Consider the following 21983-nt stretch of genomic DNA (forward strand, 5'->3'; position numbering starts at 1 on the left):
CCCGCTTTTCTGCTCCCCCTCATGCATACTGTCTCAGGGTCCCTTTCCTTCTGCACCTCTCATCAGCCACCCCAACTCAGCAGTCAGAGCCACACTTTGAAAACTTAGGTCCTGTCACTTGGTGGCCTTCAGGGACTCCCCTGCACCTTTCTGGCTCACCCCATTCTACCATTCTGCCCCAGCCATGCTCCCCTCAGGGGCCTCTGTATTTGCTGGTCCCTCTGCCAAGAACACTGTCCCACACACCCTATGGCTCCTCTGTGGAGAGATCTCCCCCGACCTGAGCACCCCCGCACTCTGGCCCTGCATTCCCTACCCAACTCCACCTGCCGTATCCCCTGCATTTACTCATCTCCCTGTACCAAGCCATCTGGTTGGTTGGTTTGTTCATGTTCTAGCTGCCACCCCTTCCCCCCTTTAGAAAGTGAATTCTAAGAGTTGGGGATTTTTGTCTGTTCTGTTGTCCAGTTATACCAGACCTAAAGCAGGCAATAAATATCATTCCAGCAAATGCATTTCTGACACTTAGGAAACACGACTATCTGGAGACTCATCGTTTCCAGCTCTTCAGACCGCATGCATGTACAGATGTGCTTTCGGTGGGAGTTCTAAAGGGGACTTCCAAAAATGGGCATACACATCTCAATTAAGTACTTTGATTTCCACTCAGACGTCGCCTAATCCCAGTAGAAAGCCGTTTCTGAGACTTACACTCTGAACAGCATTTTAAAGAAACCTAATTACTTCACAGCTCTACCTCACAGCTCTTTTTGAAAAGAAAAGTCTAAAATGAACCAAGCCTGGCTGCCATGTTGCCTGTGCTTCAGCCTGGTGCCCACTTCTTCCTCGTGCTGTAGGGGAGCCCCAACCTCGAATTAAAGCAGTTCCCACCACAGTGCCCACCCTTCCCTCCCCCAGACCTTAGCAAGCCTCCAGGGTCCTAGTCCCCCCTCCCCAAGTCAAGAACCACTGTCAGTCAGTCTTGCTCTCTGTCTCCATGGACTCTGGCTTGGGGGCTCCCGTTAATCCCTTTCTGAGGGTGTCTCAGCCACTTTGGTCAGAGGCCATAGAAGCAACAAAGAAATCATAGGTTTGGCCCTGGGATGTTGGAATTTATCTCAGACCTGCTGCGTCAAGCTGACGGGCCAGCTTTAGCTGTGGTTCCCACCGCCCAACAGTCCATGTTGCATCACAGCTGGATGAAAGTCCCCAGGCGTGCAGGACCTTGGCCTCCGTGCTGCCCCCCAGGCTGTGCTTTTCTCCACGACCCACTGGCTGCTGTGAAGACTGGAGCATGTGTGCTGCCCCTCCCAGGATGGGGTGGGAGACGTCCCGATTCAGGAGCTACATAGAGAGCATACAGGCTCAAATGCTGTCGCACATCCCTGATCTGTGAACAAGTGGAAGCATTCAGAAGTCAGGATATGTGAGTCTGGAGACAGCAAGGAGGGGCTGGCTCTCCTCTCCACCCTGGGCAGTGCAGGCTGGTTTCTGTCATTGCAGCTCCCACCGTGATGTCACTGGACACGAGGTTGGGAAGAGACGTGCTATAGTGTGGACCTTCTTTCCACCATCAGAAACCTTAAGAGTATGAATAACAGTGAACTGTAGTGAAATAATGAGGAAGCAATGCGTTTGCATATTTATTACCTTTGCCTTAATGTAATTTTCTTAATTTTTAATTTAATTTAATTAATTTATTTTTTGGTCGCATGGGTTGTGAGATCTTAGTTCCCCAAACAGGGATTGAACCCACTCCCTTGGCAGTGAAAGCCCCCTTCTTGGGGGCTGGAAAACTCTAAACCCTGACCTGGCAGTGGCTACAGGTGCCTCCGAAGATGCCTGCACCTCACTCAGGGTGCACCCTGCACTCAACTCAGAGAGTTAAAAATGGAACAGGAAGAAGGGGAAGGGCAGAGGCCTGGGGTGGCCCGCGCGTCTGGCTTCAGACCACCGTGGACACGCTGCCTGGCCCACTGAGCCCCCGTTTCCTTGGGGCCATATTAGAACCTGCTTCAGAGCAGGGTCCAACGTGGGGACTGGTCCTTGGTCCGACTGGGGCACTGGAAGGGCAGGGGAGACAGGACACTCTCTGCTGGGACAGAAGGAGGAGACAGGGTGAGGAGTGGAGGAAGGTCTCGCCTAGAGGCTGTGCTGGGACACCTTCTCACTCTGTCCCCCTCCTAGGGGATGAGTTTGGGGACTGAAGTACTCAGATGGCTCAGAAATTAGGTGTGTGGCCCAGACATCCTCACCTCTGAGCTCAGCTGTCCAGGACATCCCTGAGCGCCTGACCTCCCCCACCCTGACATCTGTGACATGGGTTCTGGTCCCAACCAGGACTGGTACCCGGGGATAGCTCAGCGAGTACCTGTGGGATAGATGCACAGGTTACTAACACTCACACACATTCACACTCAGATGCACACATTCACACACACCCACACTCACAGACTTGCTCACACTGGCACACGGGTCTCCTGAGAGAGTCTGCCACCTGGGAGTCTCCCACATGTGTTGGGGGAGGGGGGGCTCCATGGTCACCCACACCCACTGCCCTGCATGTCCTTCCTCTGTCAGCTGGTGACTAAGCACCTCAGTCCCCTGCTGCTAATGGCCTGGAAATGAATGCACCCGGCACGGAACTCTCTACCTTCCCCCCACGTGCAGTGGGTAAGGATGCCGGTCTGCCGCTCCCCAGCTCTGTGACCTCAGGAAAGTCAAGTAACTTCGAGACCTCAGGTTCCCCACCTATAAAATGGGATAGCGAGGTTCTGCCCTCTGAATGCTGGGAGGATTAAAGATCCTCAGAACAGCGAATCTCACCGCCTCCCATGCACTCTGCAAATGCACGCTGAGCACTCAGGGGCCAGGCGCTGCTCTAGCCATGAAAAAGCTGTGCCTCCCAACCTCATGGAGTTTGTGGTCGAGTCCGGAGACAATCAGACTGTACATCTGTGAGGCCGGGGACGAGATGGGGTGCTGCAGGGGATCTGGTACCACAGGTGCTCAAGGAGGGCCTTCCCTGAGCCACTTTAGGCTGAGACTCAAGGATGAGAAAGTTCTGGGCTGAGGGCTGTGAAGGCAGAGAACAGAGCTTGTGCAAAGGCCCTGTGGTTGGTCAGAGTGAGCTTTGAGGTCACAGTGGGAGTGCGATTCGTACACACGGGCAGAGAGGTGGCGGGGCCAGGCTACTGGGAAAGCCTCCTCCACCAATGGGGAGAGTTGGGCACAGAGGGGGCGGGGCCGGGCTGCTGGGAAAGCCTACTCCACCAATGGGGAGAAGTGGGCGCAGAGGGGGCGGGGCCAGGCTGCTGGGAAAGCCTCCTCCACCAATGGGGAGAGGTGGGCACAGAGGGGGCGGGGCCGGGCTGCTGGGAAAGCCTCCTCTACCAATAGAGCGAGATGGGCAGTGGGCTGCCTCCTGGTGAAAGGACTCTAGGGCAAGTAGGGTCTCCAACGCCCATCCCTACCTGTAACGACAAAGGGTGCGGGTGATGCAGAGGGCCCCGAGGGTGGCTGGCAGGAAGGGAGCCAGGCAAGGAAGAACTGCAGTGGAGGAGGAGGGGCTGGGCACCAGGCCGCCCTTATTAAAGGTCAGAAGGCACGGAGGTGGTGAGTGAGTGTGAAAGGGTGGGGCCTAGAGGGACCTGCCTGTGGGCTGTGGCTGAGGAGGTGGGGAGGAGAGCCTGACGGGTGGCCCTGGACAGCAGCCTGGGGCCCAGCTGGGCATCAATGTCTGGGGCAAGGTCTGGCCAGGGCCACTCTCAACTCACTTTGCAGAGACCACAAAAGCACTTGACATCCAGAAAACAATGAATTCATGTTCTCAAGCCCCAGCTTCTCATAGGCTAATTATGGAGGGCTGGCTGGTCAGATCTTTGCCTTTCAAGCTCATGGCAATTGATTTCAGTTTTCACTCATTCAGTCACTGACCCAGCCCGAGGCCAGCGCCAGGCAGTGAGCGGCAGGGATGTGGCCAAAGACTGGAGACTTTACCTTCCAGAAGGTTTGCAGGGCCCCTGAGGCAGGGAGCAGAGAGTCATGTGCTTGGATCAAAGCCTGGGTGCCGGCACCCTGTTGGGAGAGGCACCGTCAGTGTCCCCCAGGGCTCCGTGGTCAGAGCATGTGTGAATGTGTGTGTCTCAGGTGTGACAGCTCACACCCAGGTGCCGCTGTGGTCAGACGGGTGTGGGCAGGTGTGGCCACGACCCACAGGTATGTCACTCCCCAGGTGCTGCTGTGGTCAGCCAACAAGGTGTTTGAGGAGCTGACGGACATCGAGAGGCAGTTCCACAAGGCCTTCTACACTGTGCGGGCCTATCTGAACTGTGACCGATACTCAGTGGGCCTCCTGGACATGACCAAGGAGAAGGTGAGGCCTCAGCGCCCCAAAGACCTCCTGGCCAGCCTCGCCCAGCTCCGCCGCTGACTCAGTGACTCACTCCCTTCTCTCCTCTGCCCAGGAATTCTTCGACGTGTGGCCTGTGCTGATGGGGGAAGCCCAGCCGTACTCAGGCCCACGCACACCTGACGGCCGTGTGAGTCATGGGGCTGCGGGGAGGGACAGGCCCTGCCCGTGCACCCTGGATTTCCTGGCTCCAACTCTGGGGTGGGAAGGGGCCTGTCCCGGCCCGACCCAGGGTGGGAGAGGGAAGAAGGGCTAGGGGAAGGGTGTGGGGGCCGAGGACGAGGCTGTGGGCCGGCTGGCTATCTGACCGCTGCAGAGGTCAGGCCCCCGGGGCCATCTCCCCCGACTCCAGCCCTGCAGTGCTTTGGGGCCGAGGGCCAGCCCTGGTCTCCTGACGAGGATTGTCAGCCTGGTTGTAAAGACCAACATCTGTTCTGGTTGACCAGTCTTCCTGCTGCCCTATTCTTAAATCATTGTAACATCTGCCCAGGTGGGGCTTCGTGGGTGTGTGTGAGCAGGGTAGGGACATGCGCAGGTATCTCTGCCACTTATTGTGCGTCCAACCCGGGTCATACTTCAGAGCCTGGCCATGCCTCAGTCTCCCCTTCTGTCAAATGGGGGTAATAACAGGGCATCAGAGGATTCCGTGGGTTCTGTGTGCCAAGTGCATGCAGGAGTCTCTGCGCAAAGGCTGGCTGTGACCACGGCTTCTCATAGTTATGTGAGTGTCAGTGAGTGTGTGTGTGTGTGTGTGTGTCACAGACGTACAGACCTGGGTCAGCTGCGTGCGTATGTGTGAAGGAGTACAGGGCCCAGTTTTTGTGCGGGCTTGAGTGGGACACGAACGGAGGGAAGACAAATGTAAACCAGAGTGTGTAATGTGTGTCCCACGACGGTTGGCGCGTGTGTACATCGTGTGCACCTGTGTGCCTATGTGCAATTATGTGGGCATATGTTGTGAGGGGTTCCCATCGGGGAGCCCCTCACGCCTGCTGTGGTCTGTTTCTCAGGAGATCGTCTTCTACAAAGTCATCGACTACATCCTCCATGGCAAGGAAGACATCAAGGTCATCCCGTAAGTGTCAGGGTTTTATGAGAAGCATCACCCAAGGGCAGGACCACCCCGGACCCAGGCTGGATTGGCCTGAGGACCTGTCACAGCGGAGTCAGCGGCCCCTGGTTCGGCCCCGCACACCTTGGTGCTCCCTGAGCTGGGGGGCGCGGCAGGATGCGGTGGGGAGGGAGGCCCACGTACTGGTCCGGGAGGAAATGAGCGGGGGCTTGAGGAGGCCCGAAGCCCCACGGATGTTGGCGTGGATGTCCAGGGGATCACGTGAACTGTCCAGGCGGCCCTGTCAGCAGCGACTGGCCTTTGAGGCCCTCAGGGTCTCGTTTTGGTTGACCCGGCCAGCCCAGCAGGCGGAGCCCCCAGACGGGGAGGCCCAACACTGCACCCCCAGCGGGGTGGGACAGGAGGGGACCCAGCCCAGCGGGCAGCAGAGCCGGGTGGAGGTCAGGGCAGCCTAGAGAGACCGGCAGGTGGCAGCTGGCCATTACCAGCCCTACAGCCGCATGGCCATGTGACCTCCGTGGCCCCATAAGCCTGTCAGGACCCCACCCCGCAGGTCCCATGCAGGGACTGGGATCCAGGGCCAGGCCCGCGGGGATGAAGCGTGCGGCGCCCTGTAGGGCAAGGGGCCTCAGCGTGGGCCGAGGAGGAGGAATGAGGCAGCTCAGGTGCCCCCAGACCCCACCCCTGACCTCCCCCCACCTTCGGCTTCCCACCACCCACCTGGAGCTCAGAGAAGGGACTCGGCACGAATACGCAGCTGAGCGTCTGGCCCATCTGACCCTCTGCGTCTCTCCCCACAGCTCACCCCCGGCCGATCACTGGGCCCTTGCCAGTGGCCTGCCAACCTACGTGGCGGAAAGTGGCTTTGTGAGTCCCCCAGAGCCCTGTACTTGATCGCTGGCGCCGCACCCCTTCCCACCGGCCTGTGTGCCCCGGCTTTGCTTACTTGGAAGTTCATCAGCTCGGACAGTCTATTTTAGAATCATACCGTACACTTGGCTGCTTCAAGTGAAACTGTGTTTCTGATCCCTTTTCAGATCTGTAACATTATGAATGCCCCGGCTGATGAAATGTTCAAATTTCAGGTATCTGTCTCTTCATTCATAGAAAGTGTATTGTACTTAGGAAAGAAGATATTGTGGTTCAGAAATGATGGACTGAATTCGTTTTTGCTGTTTAAGGAACAAACTCAAGTCTCACAGGCTAACGGCAGCAAACACGTGTTCCGTACACACAGGTCTGCGTGTTGGCTGGGCATGGCTGTGCCTGGCGAGGGTCCACGTCTGCTCCATGTGGGGACACGTGACCAGGGCGGGCTCTTTTCTGAAGGAGGCTTAGGTCAAGTGGGCCAGTGGAGATGGGCTTTGTCTCTCGGGGCCTCCTCCAGGAACTGGCCAAGGTCCCTATTTCACTGACCAGGCATCAGTGGGATGTAAGCTAGGACCCGCTGTAAGGCCCACCGGGATGGGAGTGCTGGGCCCCTTGCTCAACAATTATTAGGAACTTGGCAGCAGGGCATTCAGTCAAGCGGGGGGCCTTCCAAGAGTGGGACCCTGTGCGACCACAGCGCTCACACAGTGAGGCCGCCCCTGTGGACAAGGCCGCCCTTCTCCTCTGGGGAGAAGTCACAACACGCACCCATGGGGGCCAACAGACAGGAACAGTGACCGTCTCCGCAGTCTGAGGGCCGAAGAAGCGAGGTCCACACTCCCTGGCTGACAAGCCGGGCCTGGGCCAGGCCCAGACCCGGGGCAGCGGTCAGCTCCGGACGCCTCTCCCTGCAGGAAGGGCCTCTGGACGACTCTGGGTGGATCATCAAGAATGTCCTCTCCATGCCCATCGTCAACAAGAAGGAGGAGATTGTGGGGGTCGCAACGTTTTACAACCGGAAAGACGGGAAGCCCTTCGACGAGCAGGATGAAGTCCTGATGGAGGTAAGCACCTGTCACCGGAGGGCCCCGGAGGCGACACCTGTGTGGTGGGGACACCGTCTGCTCCGGGCCCTGACCCGGCACGAGACCCCAGGAAGAGCTGAGAGGTCCCGTTCCGGGGGCTGGAGGCCGGCCCACCGGGAGCTCCCTGTGCGCCGGAGGGCGCCCGTGGTGGGTGACGCGCGCCTTCAGTCTCTCACACAGTTCCTGGGCTGGTCGGTGCTGAACACCGACACCTACGACAAGATGAACAAGCTGGAGAACCGCAAGGACATCGCCCAGGACATGGTTCTGTACCACGTGAGATGTGACAAGGACGAAATCCAGTTGGTCCTGGTATGTCCAGAGCTCCCGCGGGGAGGCGGGGCCTCCCAGGAGGGAAGGCACAAGCTGGAGTCCCGCTCGCTGCACGCGGCTGGGGGCGGCCCCTCCCTGTGCCCCAGCCCTCAGCGGTGAGCAGGCAGTGACCACAGCCCTTCTGGCCGTGCGGTGCGAGGCCTCCACCATCATGGTCCAAGTGGAGAGCTTGGACAGGTGTGGAGAGGCGGGGACGTGCAGGAACTGAGAGCCGGCTGGGCTCTCATCATCACCGTCTCGGAAGCCAGAGGCTCCAGCTGGGGCTTCTGGAGGCTCCCGCTGTTCTTTTGTGCCCAACGTCACTTTGTCCCCCAGTCACGAGGGGTGTAGCTGACACTGTCACTCTGTCTCATGACACGCGTTTTCTCTCCTAGCCGACAAGAGAACGCCTCGGGAAGGAGCCTGCTGACTGTGAGGAGGACGAGCTGGGGAAGATCTTGGTCAGAATCTGCCTCCCGCCCCTCAGGTGGAGACTGGGAGGGCCTGCGGGCGGGGGAGACGCCTCCATTCCCAGGAGGCCAGAGTGAGCTTGGGCACAGTGTGGGCTTGTGATGTTTGCTGCTGATATGCATCCACGTTCCTGTGCATCGTGTGTGCCCGTGTCAGGGCATGTGTGTCTGTGCGTCCTTCCGTGTGCCTGTATATTCACGTGTCCTTGTCTCTCTCTGCGTGTGCCTGTGTACGTGCGTATCTTTGTGTTTGTTTCCCTGACAACATCACCATGTCTGCCCAGCTGGCAAGTTCTTGTTGTTGGGCCACAGGTGGGGGAAGGGGAGAGGAAGGGGGCTGAGCTGGGAGGGGATGTGAGTGCCCCAGGCTACTGGCTTGATGTTACCGGACACCTGGGGTGTCTGATGCTGGACAGAGTGTCCTGAGAGGAGAAGAGCCGAGGAACAGGCGGGGCTTCGGTGGGCCTGCCCCCTTCAGCCCCACAATCCTTCCCACAGAAGCAAGAGCTGCCGGGGCCCACCAAGTTTGATATCTATGAGTTCCACTTCTCTGATCTGGAGTGCACGGAGCTGGAGCTGGTCAAATGCGGCATCCAGATGTACTACGAGCTGGGAGTGGTTCGAAAGTTCCAGATCCCCCAGGAGGTGAGGGGTCATTCATGATCAGGGTCCCAGTTCGGGGAGAGGTGGTCAGGGGTCCCAGATCCCGCAGGAAGTCTGGGGGCAAACATGTTCCTTACAGAATGGACAGTGCAGGCCAGCAAAATATACAGGGCAAGTGTGCGTAGAATACACGACTGGCTGGCTGGCTGGATGGATGGCTGGCTGGCTGGCTGGCTGGCTGGCTGGCTGGCTGGCTGGATGGCTGGCTGGCTGGATGGCTGGCTGGCTGGATGGATGGATGGGAAGTTTGTTACACAGCTACTCCAGGCAGTCTGATCATCAAGTGCGTCACTGGGCAGCAGTGGGTGTTTGGTTTGGGGGAAGAGGAGACAGAAGCAGCCCAGCACCTGCGCAGAAAGCACACAGCACCTCTAGGTGTGAGCACAGAGCCCGTCAGAGGCGGTCCCAGGGAGGGGGACAGCCTGCCCTGCTGTGCTGCTTCCCTGTGGTTTTCCAGGTCTGCGCTGCCTCCACCTGCACACCTCAGGGAGCCTCCGCTTCCCCAAGGCCAAGTGAGGGAACCGTCCTTCTCTGTGCCCTGGAGAACAAGTGCAGCAGGCTGGCATTTTCTAAGGACACTGTACAAAAAACAAAGGGAAAACACAAAAGAAATAAACTGTAGAAAGTATTAACAGAATAAAAAATTTCCAAATAATTTCTGGCCCTAAAAACCACAGTGGAAGCAACGAGAGGCTCCCTTGGGCCCACGTTCTACGGTCCAGAGACCCGCCACCCCTCGGCCTCTGGACCTTCAGCCACCATCCCCTTTCCCCCATCACTGGGCCAGGTGCCCACACATCCTGCCCCTTTCAGATACCCATGGCTGAAATGGACCTTGTCTTCTGAAATATCCCAGCCCCCTCTCCTGGAGTCCTTGTCCCAATCTGGGGCTCGGCAATAGGACAGAGGCCCCAGACGCCCTGTGAACTCCGGAGCTGCTCTTGGCTTTGGCTCCGCCCCTCCGGCTGCCTGCCACCCCTGGTCCACCCCGCAGGTGCCACCCACGAAGGTGGCTGGAGGCCAGTGGTGGGGCAGGGGACGGGACGTGGGCCTTTCCCACAGCTGTCAGCTGGGAAAGCAACGGTGGGACCGGGCGCTCGGTGCCTGGAGCCCACATCTCCGCCCCCCTCAGGTCTTGGTGCGGTTCCTGTTCTCCGTGAGCAAGGGGTACCGGAGAATCACCTACCACAACTGGCGCCACGGCTTCAACGTGGCCCAGACGATGTTCACGCTTCTCATGGTGCGTGGGTGCGGCGGGGGTGGGGAGAGGGCTCACCCGTCTGATCAGGGTGGGGAAGACCCTCCTGGTTCCAAGGGCAGCACCCTAGGTGGTGGCTCCTCCACGTGGGAGGTGGGGGCCTTCAAGGGCAGAGGCCCCTCCGACTGGCGCACACCCCCAGCCCAGGAAGTGGATGGAGAGTACCTGCGCTGGGAAGGGGCAGTGGGGTCGGGCCCAGCTCCCCACCCCCCACCCCCCCTGCCCCCACCCAGCGGAGCAGGGAAGCAAGGGCGGGCAAGGGTGCTGACAAGGCTGCAGGATTCTGGGCTCCTGTCTCTGCAGACGGGCAAACTGAAGAGCTACTACACGGACCTGGAGGCCTTCGCCATGGTGACTGCCGGCCTGTGCCACGACATCGACCACCGGGGCACCAACAACCTGTACCAGATGAAGTAGGCGCGCTCCCGGGGCGCCCACGTGGCTGTGCGCAGGAGTCAGCCACAGCGTCCCCGGGCAGGGGCCCTCGGAGAGCTCGCCTCCCAGCAGAGCGGCTGGGGAAAGCGCTCACCCCTGAGGGCCTGCCGCACCCGCAGGGGTGCCCCTTCCTCATGGGGGAAGCTGGGGGCAAACAGGCTGCTCTGGGGCTTCTGACCACTGCTTGTTTTTAACTAAACCTCTGTAACAGATCCCAGGACCCTTTAGCCAAGCTCCACGGCTCCTCGATTTTGGAACGACACCACCTGGAGTTTGGGAAGTTCCTGCTCTCCGAGGAGGTCCGTGCCCTCCCTTTCCTCTCCTGCTGGATTTCCTGGCGACTGACCTTCGCCCGCACCCCTGGCACCCCACTGCCAGCGCCCACACCACACAGCTCTGGCACTGGAGAAGGGAGGCAGGCTTTGTGGTGGTGGCCATGGGGGTGATGGGACGGGCCTGGTGATTCCAGTTTGGAAATGCCCCCACAGGGGGTGGGGTGGGCTCAGGTCCCCGGAGTGTGGTGGGGGAGAAGGGGGTTGGGGGCCTCCCGGTGCAATGTGCGGCCACCTGGGTCTGGGGCCCATGACCCTTGGGTAGAAGCTGGCCAGCAACGCCAAGAGAGACAGACGGATGACCTCCAGGAGGGGTGGGGGAGGGGAACAGACGGGGGGTGCGGGGGACGCACCTGTGACCAGAGCCCCACCTGCAGACCCTGAACATCTATCAGAACCTGAACCGGCGGCAGCATGAGCACGTGATCCACCTCATGGACATCGCCATCATCGCCACAGACCTGGCGCTCTACTTCAAGTGGGTACCACCGCCCACCCGCCTCGCGGAGACCCCCAGGAGGCCCCATGGGGAGGGAGCCTGGCTGGGGGGTACCTGGGGCTCCAGGCAGACAGCCCGCCCCGGGGCTCCACAAAGCATGCACTCCCCGCCTCGGTTCCTCTCCTGGAAGGGCGGGTGGGGTTGAGATCAAGGAGGACGTGTGGTCCTGCGTGGCGTGAGGGGGTGGGCTCGACTCCCTCCCTTTGTCCTTGGGGTTCAGGAAGAGGACGATGTTCCAGAAGATTGTGGATGAGTCCCAGAACTACGAGGACAGGAGCAGCTGGGTGGAGTACCTCTCCCTGGAGACGACGCGGAAGGAGATAATCATGTGAGTGCAGGGCGACACCTCCCCCTGCGGGACGCGGAGCCCCGGGGCCCCCAAACGCTCCAGAGCAAGAACAGCCCGCTTCTGGGCCGCTTCAATGCCTCAGACAAACGCTTCACCTCGCCTGCTCTCCTTTCGGGGGGGACTTGGGGTCGGACAGGCCATGTCCACAATTCAATAACTCGCTCACTTCACGAGCCTCCATCCCTTCACCTGCAAAGTGGAGATGCAGAACTACATCCAGCCCCAGGCCTGTCCCAGAGGTCCAATTAGGAAATATGTGTAAATCACTGGTCCCCAAGAAGCACTTGCTGACCTTCATCGTCCCTGGCTGCCTAGGGAGAGGGGCGAGGAGATGGGGAGCGTGGGGGGAGGGCTGGAGTGGTGTGCAGGGTAGGACCGTCCACTGCCGGAAGGACACCGGGGCTTGGACCTGTGCCCCCACGGCCACCGGGCCTTGCAGAGGTGGAGGGGAAGGAGGGAGGCCAGTGTGGACGCGCCTGGAGCTCCGTCTGCCCACAGGGCCATGATGATGACGGCGTGTGACCTGTCTGCCATCACCAAGCCCTGGGAAGTCCAGAGCAAGGTCAGAGCCACGCGGGGCCCCAGACGTCTTGCCAGTCCTCACGGGGTTGCAACTAGGTGGAGCCTGGGATGCGGGAACAGACCCATTCGTCTGCAAGTAGTGCCGAGGGCTGCCGCCCAGCTCTGGGGCCCAGCCAGTGCCGCCACGGTGGAATGGGCCGCTGCGCTCCTGTGTGCCAGGCCCAACCTGAATCGTAGGGACACCAGAGTCTGGGGTGCAGAAGACCAAGGGCACTGGCCAACCTGACAGGATCTCAGGACAATATCTGACCGAGCACTGAATCCACAGCATGCCTGCCTTCTGTGTGCCTTTCAGGTCGCTCTGCTGGTGGCAGCTGAGTTCTGGGAACAAGGGGACCTGGAGAGGACGGTTCTGGATCAGCAGCCCATTGTGAGTGTTGCTTCCAGAATCCTCCACACCCATCACAGTGCTTGGGAGCCTCAGGCCTGGCTCGGTGCAGACAGGGTACCCCCGGGGGTTCTGGGGTCCTGGGGCCTAACTGTCACTTTGTGGGGTCATGTGACATGAGTCTGGTGAGAATTTAGCTGGGACCGAATCTGGGTAAATTGTGGAAAAGACAGGGATTGGGTAAAACCGTGATGCCCTGCAGTGATGGAAAGCCGTTGCCGAAGCTGCAGAGCCAGACTGTGGCTCATGACCGAAAGCCTCCAGGGGCCCAGGCAGCTCTGCAGTGAGCCCCTGCCCGGCCGTGAGCTGCTCCAGGAAGGCCCAGGGCAGGGCAGGCCTGGCCCGTGGGGAGAGAGCTGGTGGCTGGAGACAAGGGCTCACCCCGGGTGTGGCTGAGGCCGCAGGGAGGAGGGGGAGAGGAGGCGGGGAGCGGGGGGGAGGGCTGGCGTGGTGTGCAGGGTAGGGCTGTCCAGTACTGGAAGGACCCTGGGGCTTGGACCTGTGCGCCACGGTCACCGGGCCTCACGGGGCGGAGGTGAGGGAGGGAGGCCAGTCTGGGCATGACTGGAACTCAGCCTGCCTTCAGGGCCATAACGATGCCGGGATCTTCAGCTCAGCAATGTGGGGGTCAGGAATCTGTTGCTAGACCGAGGTGGCACCTGCATGGGGACAAGGACACGAGCATTACCGAACAATGAGCAGAAGAGATTTAGTCTTCCAAGCCAACTGCAGCCACTGAAGAGCTCTCTGAGCAGCGGGCTGGGAAGGCTCTGGGGCCGGGCGCAGAGTGCAGGAAAGGGTGCCCTGACCAACTAGCAAAGTCTCTTGGGGGAAGGGCAGGCAGCCTGTCTGTCTCCTCCGGGCCAGGCCTCTAGGGTCCTGCATGGCTCACTCCAGCACGCCGAGCTCCAGACAGAGGGCAACTCTGAGGAAGAGACTGCCAGGAGGCAGCTGGGGTGGGGGTGGGGGGGCGGGAGGGGGTCCAGAGTCTGGACACCAAGGACAGCTCCTTCAAGAGCATCCGGGGTTTACCCCCTTGGGAGTCACGGGCCAGGCCTCGGGTCAGCACCATGGATAGCTCAAGCGGGGGGGAAGCTGGAGGAAGGGGCTCCGCGCTCCACCCCCGGCTGACGAGGCCTGAGCCCAGTGCTGCCTAGGGCAGCTCCCCAGAACGGGGCGGTGGCTCGGAAGGGAAGGGGCGTCCTGGCTTTCCCTCCCGAGGCCAGCTCATCCCTGGGGCGCTGCTCACTCCTGTCTCCGTGGACAATTTCATCGCGCTGGGGTGGGGCTGAGTCCTGGGGGCGTGGGGAGGTGGCAGGCATGCCTGCCACCAGGTGCCTCACGGTGTCCCTGCTCCCCCACAAGCCGATGATGGACCGGAACAAGGCGGCCGAGCTCCCCAAACTGCAGGTCGGCTTCATTGACTTTGTGTGCACGTTCGTGTACAAGGTGAGCGGGGTGGCCCAGGGCCTGGCTGGGTTTGCAGGGGAGGGGTGGGGGGGTGGGCGTGGGGGGACGCGGGGGGGACGGTGGCTCCCATCCCTTTGAATCTGCACTTAGAATCGAAATCCTCAGTGTCACCCCAAGGGGGTCCCCTCCCCATCAGTTCCTCAGAAGCACCAGGAGCCCCCCCCCAATTTCTCCCTCCCAGAATGTCCTCCTGCTCACCTCGAGGTCGTACCTCAAACGTCCCTTCCCGAACCCCATCTAAGGCACCCCTGCCCAGGGCCTGCACACTGTTTTCAGGGCACTGACTGCAGTATATGTGCAGTGCATTTGTTCAGTGTCTGAACCCTGGGAGGAGGAGGATGGTCCACTGTCGCCAGCTGGGTGCACGCAGCCCAGCAAACACCCGGGCACAGCCGAGTGACAGTGGGACGCATGCCAAGGAGCTGGGACAGGTGCTGTGACATCAGCTCCAGGGACTGGCAAGGGAGTGAGGGGGCAGAGCCCTCCCGAGTGACACACACCACGAGGTCACAGGCCCCGCCCATCTCGGGGCGGGGCAGACCCCACTCTCCGAGGAGGTTTTCAGGTTCTGAGTGACGTCCCTCCTGCCCCACTCCCCACCCCAGCCCCCAAGGTCTCAGGCTTCCCTTTACTGAAACACCAGCTCCCTTTTCTGCCCCCGCCAAGGGGGGGCTGTCAGTGCCGGGGAGGGAGGCGGGACCAGGGTGCACATGCTGGTCCTGAGGTGGTCACTGCCGGGAACCACCAGGCACTCCCCTCCCACTGCCTCCCCCGCCTGCATCCACCTGCACAGCCTCTGGGCGTTCATACGTGTTCCTGCGCGAGCATGTGCTCTGTGTGATGTGCGACGTGCGTATGAGAGAGGGTGAAGGAGCCCCAAGACCTGCACGTCTGCCCAGCCTTCCCAGCCCCGCTGCCGGGGGAACGTCCCTTCTGCTTTGAAGTTTTCTACTCTATTCTTGGGGACCTCGCCCCGCAGCTCCTGTTCGAACCTCAAAGACACAAACCCCCGAGTCCTTCTCCCTTTTCAGGCCTTTGCTGGGAACGTGGCACCTCCATGCGCCACCCCACCCCGGCCCAGCCTGCCCAGGAGCCGCTGGGGGTGTGGTCCGACTTCTCGGTTCCCTTTCCAGGAGTTCTCCCGCTTCCACGAGGAGGTCCTGCCCATGTTCGACCGGCTGCAGAACAACAGGAAGGAGTGGAAGACCCTGGCCGACGAGTACGAGGCGAAGGTGAAGGCCCTGGAGGAGGAGCAGAGGAAGGCGGCCGAGAGGACGGCGGCCAAAAAAGGTCTGCGCTCCACGCCTGCCGCCGCCAAGACCGCACAGCCGGGCCTCGGCCTGCAGGGGGCGGGCGCGAGGCAACAGAGTTCAACCTGGAGAAAAGCCAGGCTCTAGGCGGCCCTGCGGTCGGCGCACCAGGGCTCCTGGCTGCACGGGCGGCCACCGTGGGGAGCCCCATCCCACAGCAACAGCCCCGCTGATTCAGTGTAGCTGACGAGCACGGACTGACAGGGCGCGCTCGGGGTCCTAGCCAGGGGCTCAGGAGGGAGGTAACTGAGTGTTACTTCCTCTATAGAGGGGAGGAAAGCCCCGCGGAAACATCGTGGACTCTTAAAGCTCCTCTGTTCCATAATCAGTCAGCAGTGCCCTCTTAAGGGGCTCAGGAACTCCACCTTCGCTCCCGTGCCAGCCTCAGAGATAAAACAGCAGACCCGCAGACGACGACATAACACGAGCTAGGAGTCGGCGTGCGCGGTGTCTCCCCCTGCGCTGCGTGCAGACCACTTGTTCACCTTCACCCCGCACTGTGGGGACGTGGCTCTGTTGTAACCGGTCAGCACGCCCCCCAAATCAGAACCTGTGAGCTGTTGCCTTGGTTCTTGCTTGCGCTCTGCAACTTTTGTCGCCATTCCCTGAAATGTCCCGCAGGGGAGGGAACCAATAGAAACAAGCCAGCTTCAGAGGCCCAGGCTGGAGTGTCACCAAGGGCTAAACTAGGAACTGCTGGGCTAATCGGCTTAGGCCAACCAGCCGGTCTCTGCCCTTCCTCCTGCAGGGTGTGTGGAGGGGAGGAGCTCGGGTTTCTCGCTCACCGTCTTGTCTTCTCTCGCAGCGGTTGGGTTTCTCGCTCACTGTCTTGTCTTCTCTCCTCTCACAGCGGGCACAGAAGTTTGCAACGGCGGCCCAGCACCCCAGTCTTCCACCTGCTGCATCCTGTGAGCCGGTCAGCGGGCCCCCTGCCCCCTCACCCCACCGGGGCTGTGCCTCTAACCACCGGTACAAGAGGTTAAGAAGCCTGAGAAAATAGCTAAAGACCATTTTGCATATTTTGAATTTTTTTAAGGTTTGTGTGTTTACGAACCAAAGCCAACTACGAACAATTTGAACAGTGTAGCCTACCTTACACTCATCCATCTTTTGGATGCATAGTAATACCACCAAGAGATCTTCAAAAAGGGTCTGTGAACTGTGTGTCTAAAAGCACTGAGTGAATATATTCACACTGCACATGTATCTATGTGTATATGGGTGGAGAAATGGATACATAGATGCCAATTCCCATCTGGTTTAGAAAAAAAATATATGCACAAAAATTTAGAATAAAATCAAAAGAAAACACACTGCCCTTTTTTTATTTGGCGGACAACGTTCATTTGTGACCAACCGGAAAATCCTGCCAGAAAGGTCCAGGCTGTGAGAACAGCAGTGATCAGACTTGAGTGATCTGTGCAGAAATAATCTGTAATAAACCCTGCCCGGGAGCTGCTCTGAACCACGCTGACGGACCAGCACCTGTGGTCTGCACCACTGAGGTTTCCTTCATGGGAGCAACCACATGCCTCCAAGGACCTAATTAATGGTTCTGAGCCGGGAAGAAGAGCCGAGTCAGACCCAAATGGGACAACGCAAAACTCACGCTTGAAATGGGTACTAAATTACCTGATAGAAGTTAAGGACTTTTAACTCATAACGTTAACTCCAAAGCAAATGTTTCCAGATACTGGAAACTCTTCTTGGCTGCACCCTTGGCCAGGACTGCAAGGCCAATTGAGTTGTTTTAAGGCCGGTTCAAGATGCTGCCCTCTGCCAGCGCTCCCGGTGGGGCAGGGGGGGGGGGATTGGGGGGGGGTGGACACGCCCCACAAAACCTTCAGCTCACAGTGGCACCTGGTGGTGACAAGGGCCTGCGGCTGGGGACTCCTCCAGGTTCCCAGGCGGACCCAGTGCCAGCTACCCATCAACCTCAGGCTACCCCAGGGGGTGTGCACCATCACGCACTCCAGCCTCACCTTAACTGAAAACAGGGCTGTACGCCGCTTCTCACTTTCTCCTCACGTTTGCAGATGAACTCATTTGACAAATGAACTGGGGCTCTAAGCCTAGGAAACCTGCTCCTGGCACAAAACTGGGAACAGCAACTTCTGACACCAGGCCTGGGGATGAAAGGCCACAGCCACCAGGGGTGGAGTCTGCCGTCTGCTCAGGCACAAAGGCCTAAACCCCCGGAACAGCTAGCTGCACCCCAGCCTGGTCCTCAGGAGGCCACATCCCCTCCCTGGGGTCAATGGGAGAATGTGCAGGAGGGCGATGGAAATCCAGGTCCCAACCATAAAGGCATCAGGCCATCTCCACCCCCACCATCTGCAAAGCCTGCCCCTCCCCTGCCCATCCAAGGGTCTGGGCCAGGCTCAGAGCATAGAAGGCCGAGCAGCGCTCACATGCCTGGCCAGCTGTGTCTCCACTACAGACCGCATCCTTTGGGCTCCGCCACAGATACCCCAGAGCAGGCAATGGAGGTTCTGTGCATCCCGCCCGGTTTATGCACTGGTCACTGACTGGTTCTTCTGGAATCCCTCCCCATCCACACCCCACATAACCTGAGAAGGTAGGCACACAACTGCTAAGTCTGAGTCCAGAAACCAAACAACCGGGGACAGTAAAGGAAAGTCAGAGAATCACACAGTACAGGAGACTTTATTCATCCACACTGCTCCGGGGAAAGGCAGGCTCACTTTAATATGCTGTCCTCTTGGGCTGAAAAATTGGAAGGAAAACAGACGCGCCGTTACACACTCGGGCCATCCAAAGGGCCCACTTTCGACGTTCGGTGTTAAACCACCCAGCATCTCATTCCACGGTGAGCCCGGCTATGCTCTGCTGCCACTCCCATCCTGGGCCTTCCTTATCCCGCCCGTCCTGACTGGAACCTGCCGCCGCAGGCAGGGAGACGTGAGCCTAGTTCTGGTCCTGGGGCCTCTCTGAGGGTGGCAGACGGTTCGCCTCCAAGGCCTAGGGGCCCAGGCCTCACTAAAGGCAGGTATCGCCGTGGACCCCCAACACCCACACCTGCTCTCCCTCCCACTCCCCAGAAGAGGACCCAGGGGCCAGTAGGGATCAAGAATGCGGTCCCTCCCCTCCACTGTGGGGCTCATCCGGAGCAGCAGCTGTTTCTGAAAATCCGGATGGAGAACAAATCTATGAGATTCGGCAACACGAGTACCTTCTGCCAGTTCTTTCTCTATGCGTCTCTGCTCATCCTGCTTCTTTTTCTCCTCAGCTGCTATCCTCCTCTCCTCCTCTGCCCGGGGTTTCAGGTAATCTGTTAAAGGAAAGGGAAAGGGAGGGGTGATATCAATGAACTTTTTCACCGAAGCGCTGAGCAAAAGGAATTCAGTCCACAAGCAAAGTCATCTTCAAGTACACTGTGAACGCCAGAGGTACCTGCTTCCCACGCTCCTTTACCTAGATATACATAAAGGCCTGACACTCACTCCTCAACAGAGAGTCCAACCCGGAAGGCAGCTACAGGGTCCCCGCTGCCACCGCAGGCGTCTTGCCGCGCCTCACTCAGGCCTCTGTGCTGCAAGGGGCTGCCCGGCCAAACTACACGCCTGCCGCGGCGGCGCTCGGGGGTCCAGCCCGCTCGGGTTTCTGGATCTGGCGCCTCCCGCCCTGCCCCCTCTCCTGCCCGGCACCGGGGACCCCGCACCGTCTTCGAGAAGCCCCGTGAGCGCCCCGTGGGCTGGGACGGCTGTATCCGCCCGTGGTCACTCACTGTAGCGCTTGGCTCCGTAGGCCACGCCGAGGAACAAGGCGGAGTAACGGCCGAGCTGCGGGGAAAGGGCGGTCAGAACCGGCGGAGCGGAACCGGGGTCCGGGGGCTTTCTCAGCCCGCGGGGCGGGGGTCCCGGGCGCCGGGGACGGGTGAGGGGAAGGGGGGGCTCGCACCCGCGGCGTCTGGGGCCGATGTGGGGGGGGGGGGGGAATCGCAGCCTCCGGGTCGGGGCGCGGGGGGGTGAGAGAGGGGTGGTTGTCCCGCCGGGCGGAGGCCGGGCCGCAGGTCTCGAGCTCCGCGGAGTCGCTCACGCGCGGGCCCACGCGGAGCCGAGCACCCGGCCGCGGCCGCGAAACCTGGTTCACCTTGATGAGCGGAGAGACCTGCACTGGCGGAACCATCTTGCCCGTGACCTTCGCACCGGAAGCACAACGCGGACCGAGGAGGACGCCGCAAGGGCCCGGAAAACACTGGAGACGCAAAAGCCCACCCCGGTGGGCGCATGCGCCGTCAGCAGCGAGAAGGCGTCGGAGCCGCCCCCTGGCGGCCGGAGGGAGAACGGCGCGCGCGCCCGTTCGCGGAGGGGTGACGTCACCAGGCGCGCGGCTCGCGACAGGCTCCGCATGCGCAGTGGCCCCGGCGGCACGTGCTGGTTCCCCAGAGCGGGTGCGACCCCTCCAGGCACTGAAGTCTTCGGACCAGGTTGAGCACAAATCGAGGCCCGCACACCACAGGTACAAATATTTGAAAAGTATAAGTCCACATTACAAAGTGCGAAATAGAGTGCTCGCTATCTTCCCTCCCTGGGCTGTCCCGCCCCGCCCACTGCTGCAGTGCGGCCCCAGCCACGCCGAGGCTTGTCCAGGCCCGCAGCAGCCCCAGGTCAGCCCAGAGGACAGCCCAGGAAGGGGCTCGAGGCTCTGGGCAGGGAATCCGGGGTCCGGGTACAAAATGTAACCTGAGTGCAGGCCGGCTCCCAGCAGAGAGGGGTGGCCGTGGCCGGCCCCTCTGGGCTCACAGGCCAGGCCGACCATGTGGCCTCCGAGTCACTTCCCGGGACCGCACTGCCTGGGGTGCCCCCTCCTGCCACCCCCACCCCCGGTCCCGGACCCAGCCCCCCAGCAGAGCTAGAGCTTCCTCACCCTAGGAGCCTCTCCAGCAGAAGGGGGCTCAGGTCTTCCTGAGAAGGCCACCCTAGCAGAGCCTGCTGCCTGGGTCTCCCCAACTCCGGCCCTCAGGATCACACGGCCCCAAGCTTCAAGGTTCACATCAGACAGGTCCTCACTCTCACTTCTGCTGCCCTCTGTTGGGGAGGCAGGGGTTGCACTGGTGGGGTACTCTGGCCCCCTCAGAGGAGAAGACTGTCTCCCCCAGATCTGTGGTCAGCCCCAGCGAAGACACAGCTGACCGAGCCCAGGTGTGCAAAGAGGCTGCCCAGAGATGGGCAGTGGTGGCCAGACAGCCTCCCAACTGAGCCTGCTGTGCTGACACATAGTTCCCATGGCAACGGGGCTTGGGGGTCTGGTGGGAGGACCACCCATGCCCTGGGCCTTGCGCTGCTCCAGGCATAAACTCCCGGAGAACCAGGGCTGGGGGCTCACAAGCGTCCCTGCTCCACTGTTAGGGGAGATCACGTCTGATTCTAAAGAGAACAGAATGCAGGGACAGAAATTCCAGGGCACATAGCATGTGCTCGGTAACTCTGCACCAAGGGGAAGCCCCTCGGCAGCCACCAGGGGCCTGAGCAGACCCTGCTCCCTCTCCATTTGCTGGGGAGTCCTGGCTCTGGGCCTTCCACTGGAAAACTAGTAAATCACCTGTGCTGTTTCCTGGGCTGGGAGTGGGAACGCCAAGGCGGATCCTACAGGGCAGCTGGGCTCTTTTCTGAACCCTCTGAGGACTGCTGCCTGACGCCCGTCCTCTGTGGCCTCTGCGGGGCCTGGGGTGGGGGGAGGGCCTCTTGACCCGCCCCCTCGCCACTCATTCCTTCCCAAGGAAGCTGTAAGCACACACTGACTCCACAAGGCACAAAGTAACCCTCCTGCACCGCCCACATGCTGTGTGGCGATGCTGAGCACCACCCCTCCACCTCCATCTTGCCCTGGAGCAGCCGGGCAGATGACCTCAGGAAGCAAATGTGTTTTCCCTTCCCTGGATTTTAAAATAAACCAGATTCCTCAGCAACTCCTTTTTCCAGAATCAAAAATAAATTTCTCTGGGGCTGAAGGTGGGGCCAGAGTGCTGGTGGGGGGACCACATACCAGTAGCTTCCACGGTGCCGGGGGGAGTGGCGGCCAGCGGAGGGCACGCACAGGCCCAGGAACACACGCTTACGGAAACCGCCCAGGGAAGACCCCTGAAGCTGGGGAGACCCACATTGGCCCAGAGTCCTTCCTGGGGACTGCGGGGTGGGGTCGGGGGGCGCATCCAACCTGGCTCAGGACGCAGGGGCTGCCTGCTGACACCCCTGCACCTGTCAGGGCCAGCTGTCCGTGCTGAATCCCGATATTCTCCCAGGAGCCAGGCTCTGCGGCTATCTTTAGAGCTGTGCTCAGACCGAGGCCAGCCGCAGGACACCTCCCCAGGGGCTCAGCTAGCCTCCTCTGGCCCTCCCTGAGTCTGGGCCTCCTGAGCACAGACCCCATGGGCCTACCCTCTCTCGGTGTGCTGTTCCCCACTCCCGTAGCCCGGCCGAGGTCCGTCCCGGCGTCGCACCCAGACCCGCCTGG

General features: G+C 60.5%; 2 protein-coding genes across 2 annotated transcripts in view; one reads left to right on the forward strand and one right to left on the reverse strand.

Annotated features, from left to right (window-relative positions):
- The window catches only part of PDE6B (phosphodiesterase 6B), a 28250-nt gene extending 11832 nt beyond the window's left edge, over positions 1-16418 (forward strand). The window contains exons 4-22 of the mRNA XM_061191813.1: positions 4235-4375; positions 4467-4541; positions 5422-5486; positions 6284-6350; positions 6521-6568; positions 7268-7417; positions 7607-7750; positions 8146-8211; positions 8719-8865; positions 10016-10123; positions 10445-10554; positions 10788-10875; positions 11286-11386; positions 11628-11735; positions 12255-12318; positions 12634-12708; positions 14092-14175; positions 15330-15486; positions 16357-16418. Coding sequence (XP_061047796.1) covers positions 4235-4375; positions 4467-4541; positions 5422-5486; positions 6284-6350; positions 6521-6568; positions 7268-7417; positions 7607-7750; positions 8146-8211; positions 8719-8865; positions 10016-10123; positions 10445-10554; positions 10788-10875; positions 11286-11386; positions 11628-11735; positions 12255-12318; positions 12634-12708; positions 14092-14175; positions 15330-15486; positions 16357-16418 — 1860 coding nt within the window. The remainder of the gene's footprint in view (positions 1-4234; positions 4376-4466; positions 4542-5421; positions 5487-6283; positions 6351-6520; positions 6569-7267; positions 7418-7606; positions 7751-8145; positions 8212-8718; positions 8866-10015; positions 10124-10444; positions 10555-10787; positions 10876-11285; positions 11387-11627; positions 11736-12254; positions 12319-12633; positions 12709-14091; positions 14176-15329; positions 15487-16356) is intronic.
- A 1736-nt stretch (positions 16419-18154) lies between these two features.
- On the reverse strand, positions 18155-19728 carry ATP5ME (ATP synthase membrane subunit e). The gene is made up of 4 exons (XM_061191052.1): positions 19620-19728; positions 19255-19309; positions 18700-18798; positions 18155-18233 (listed from the first exon to the last, which is right to left on the reverse strand). Exons 1-4 carry the CDS (start codon positions 19653-19655, stop codon positions 18208-18210), a joined length of 216 nt encoding a protein of 71 aa, XP_061047035.1. The 5' UTR covers positions 19656-19728; the 3' UTR covers positions 18155-18207.
- Positions 19729-21983: the final 2255 nt, after the last annotated feature.

Source organism: Eubalaena glacialis, chromosome 5, assembly GCF_028564815.1.
Source record: "Eubalaena glacialis isolate mEubGla1 chromosome 5, mEubGla1.1.hap2.+ XY, whole genome shotgun sequence".
In the NCBI taxonomy this organism is placed as follows: Eukaryota; Metazoa; Chordata; class Mammalia; order Artiodactyla; family Balaenidae; genus Eubalaena; species Eubalaena glacialis.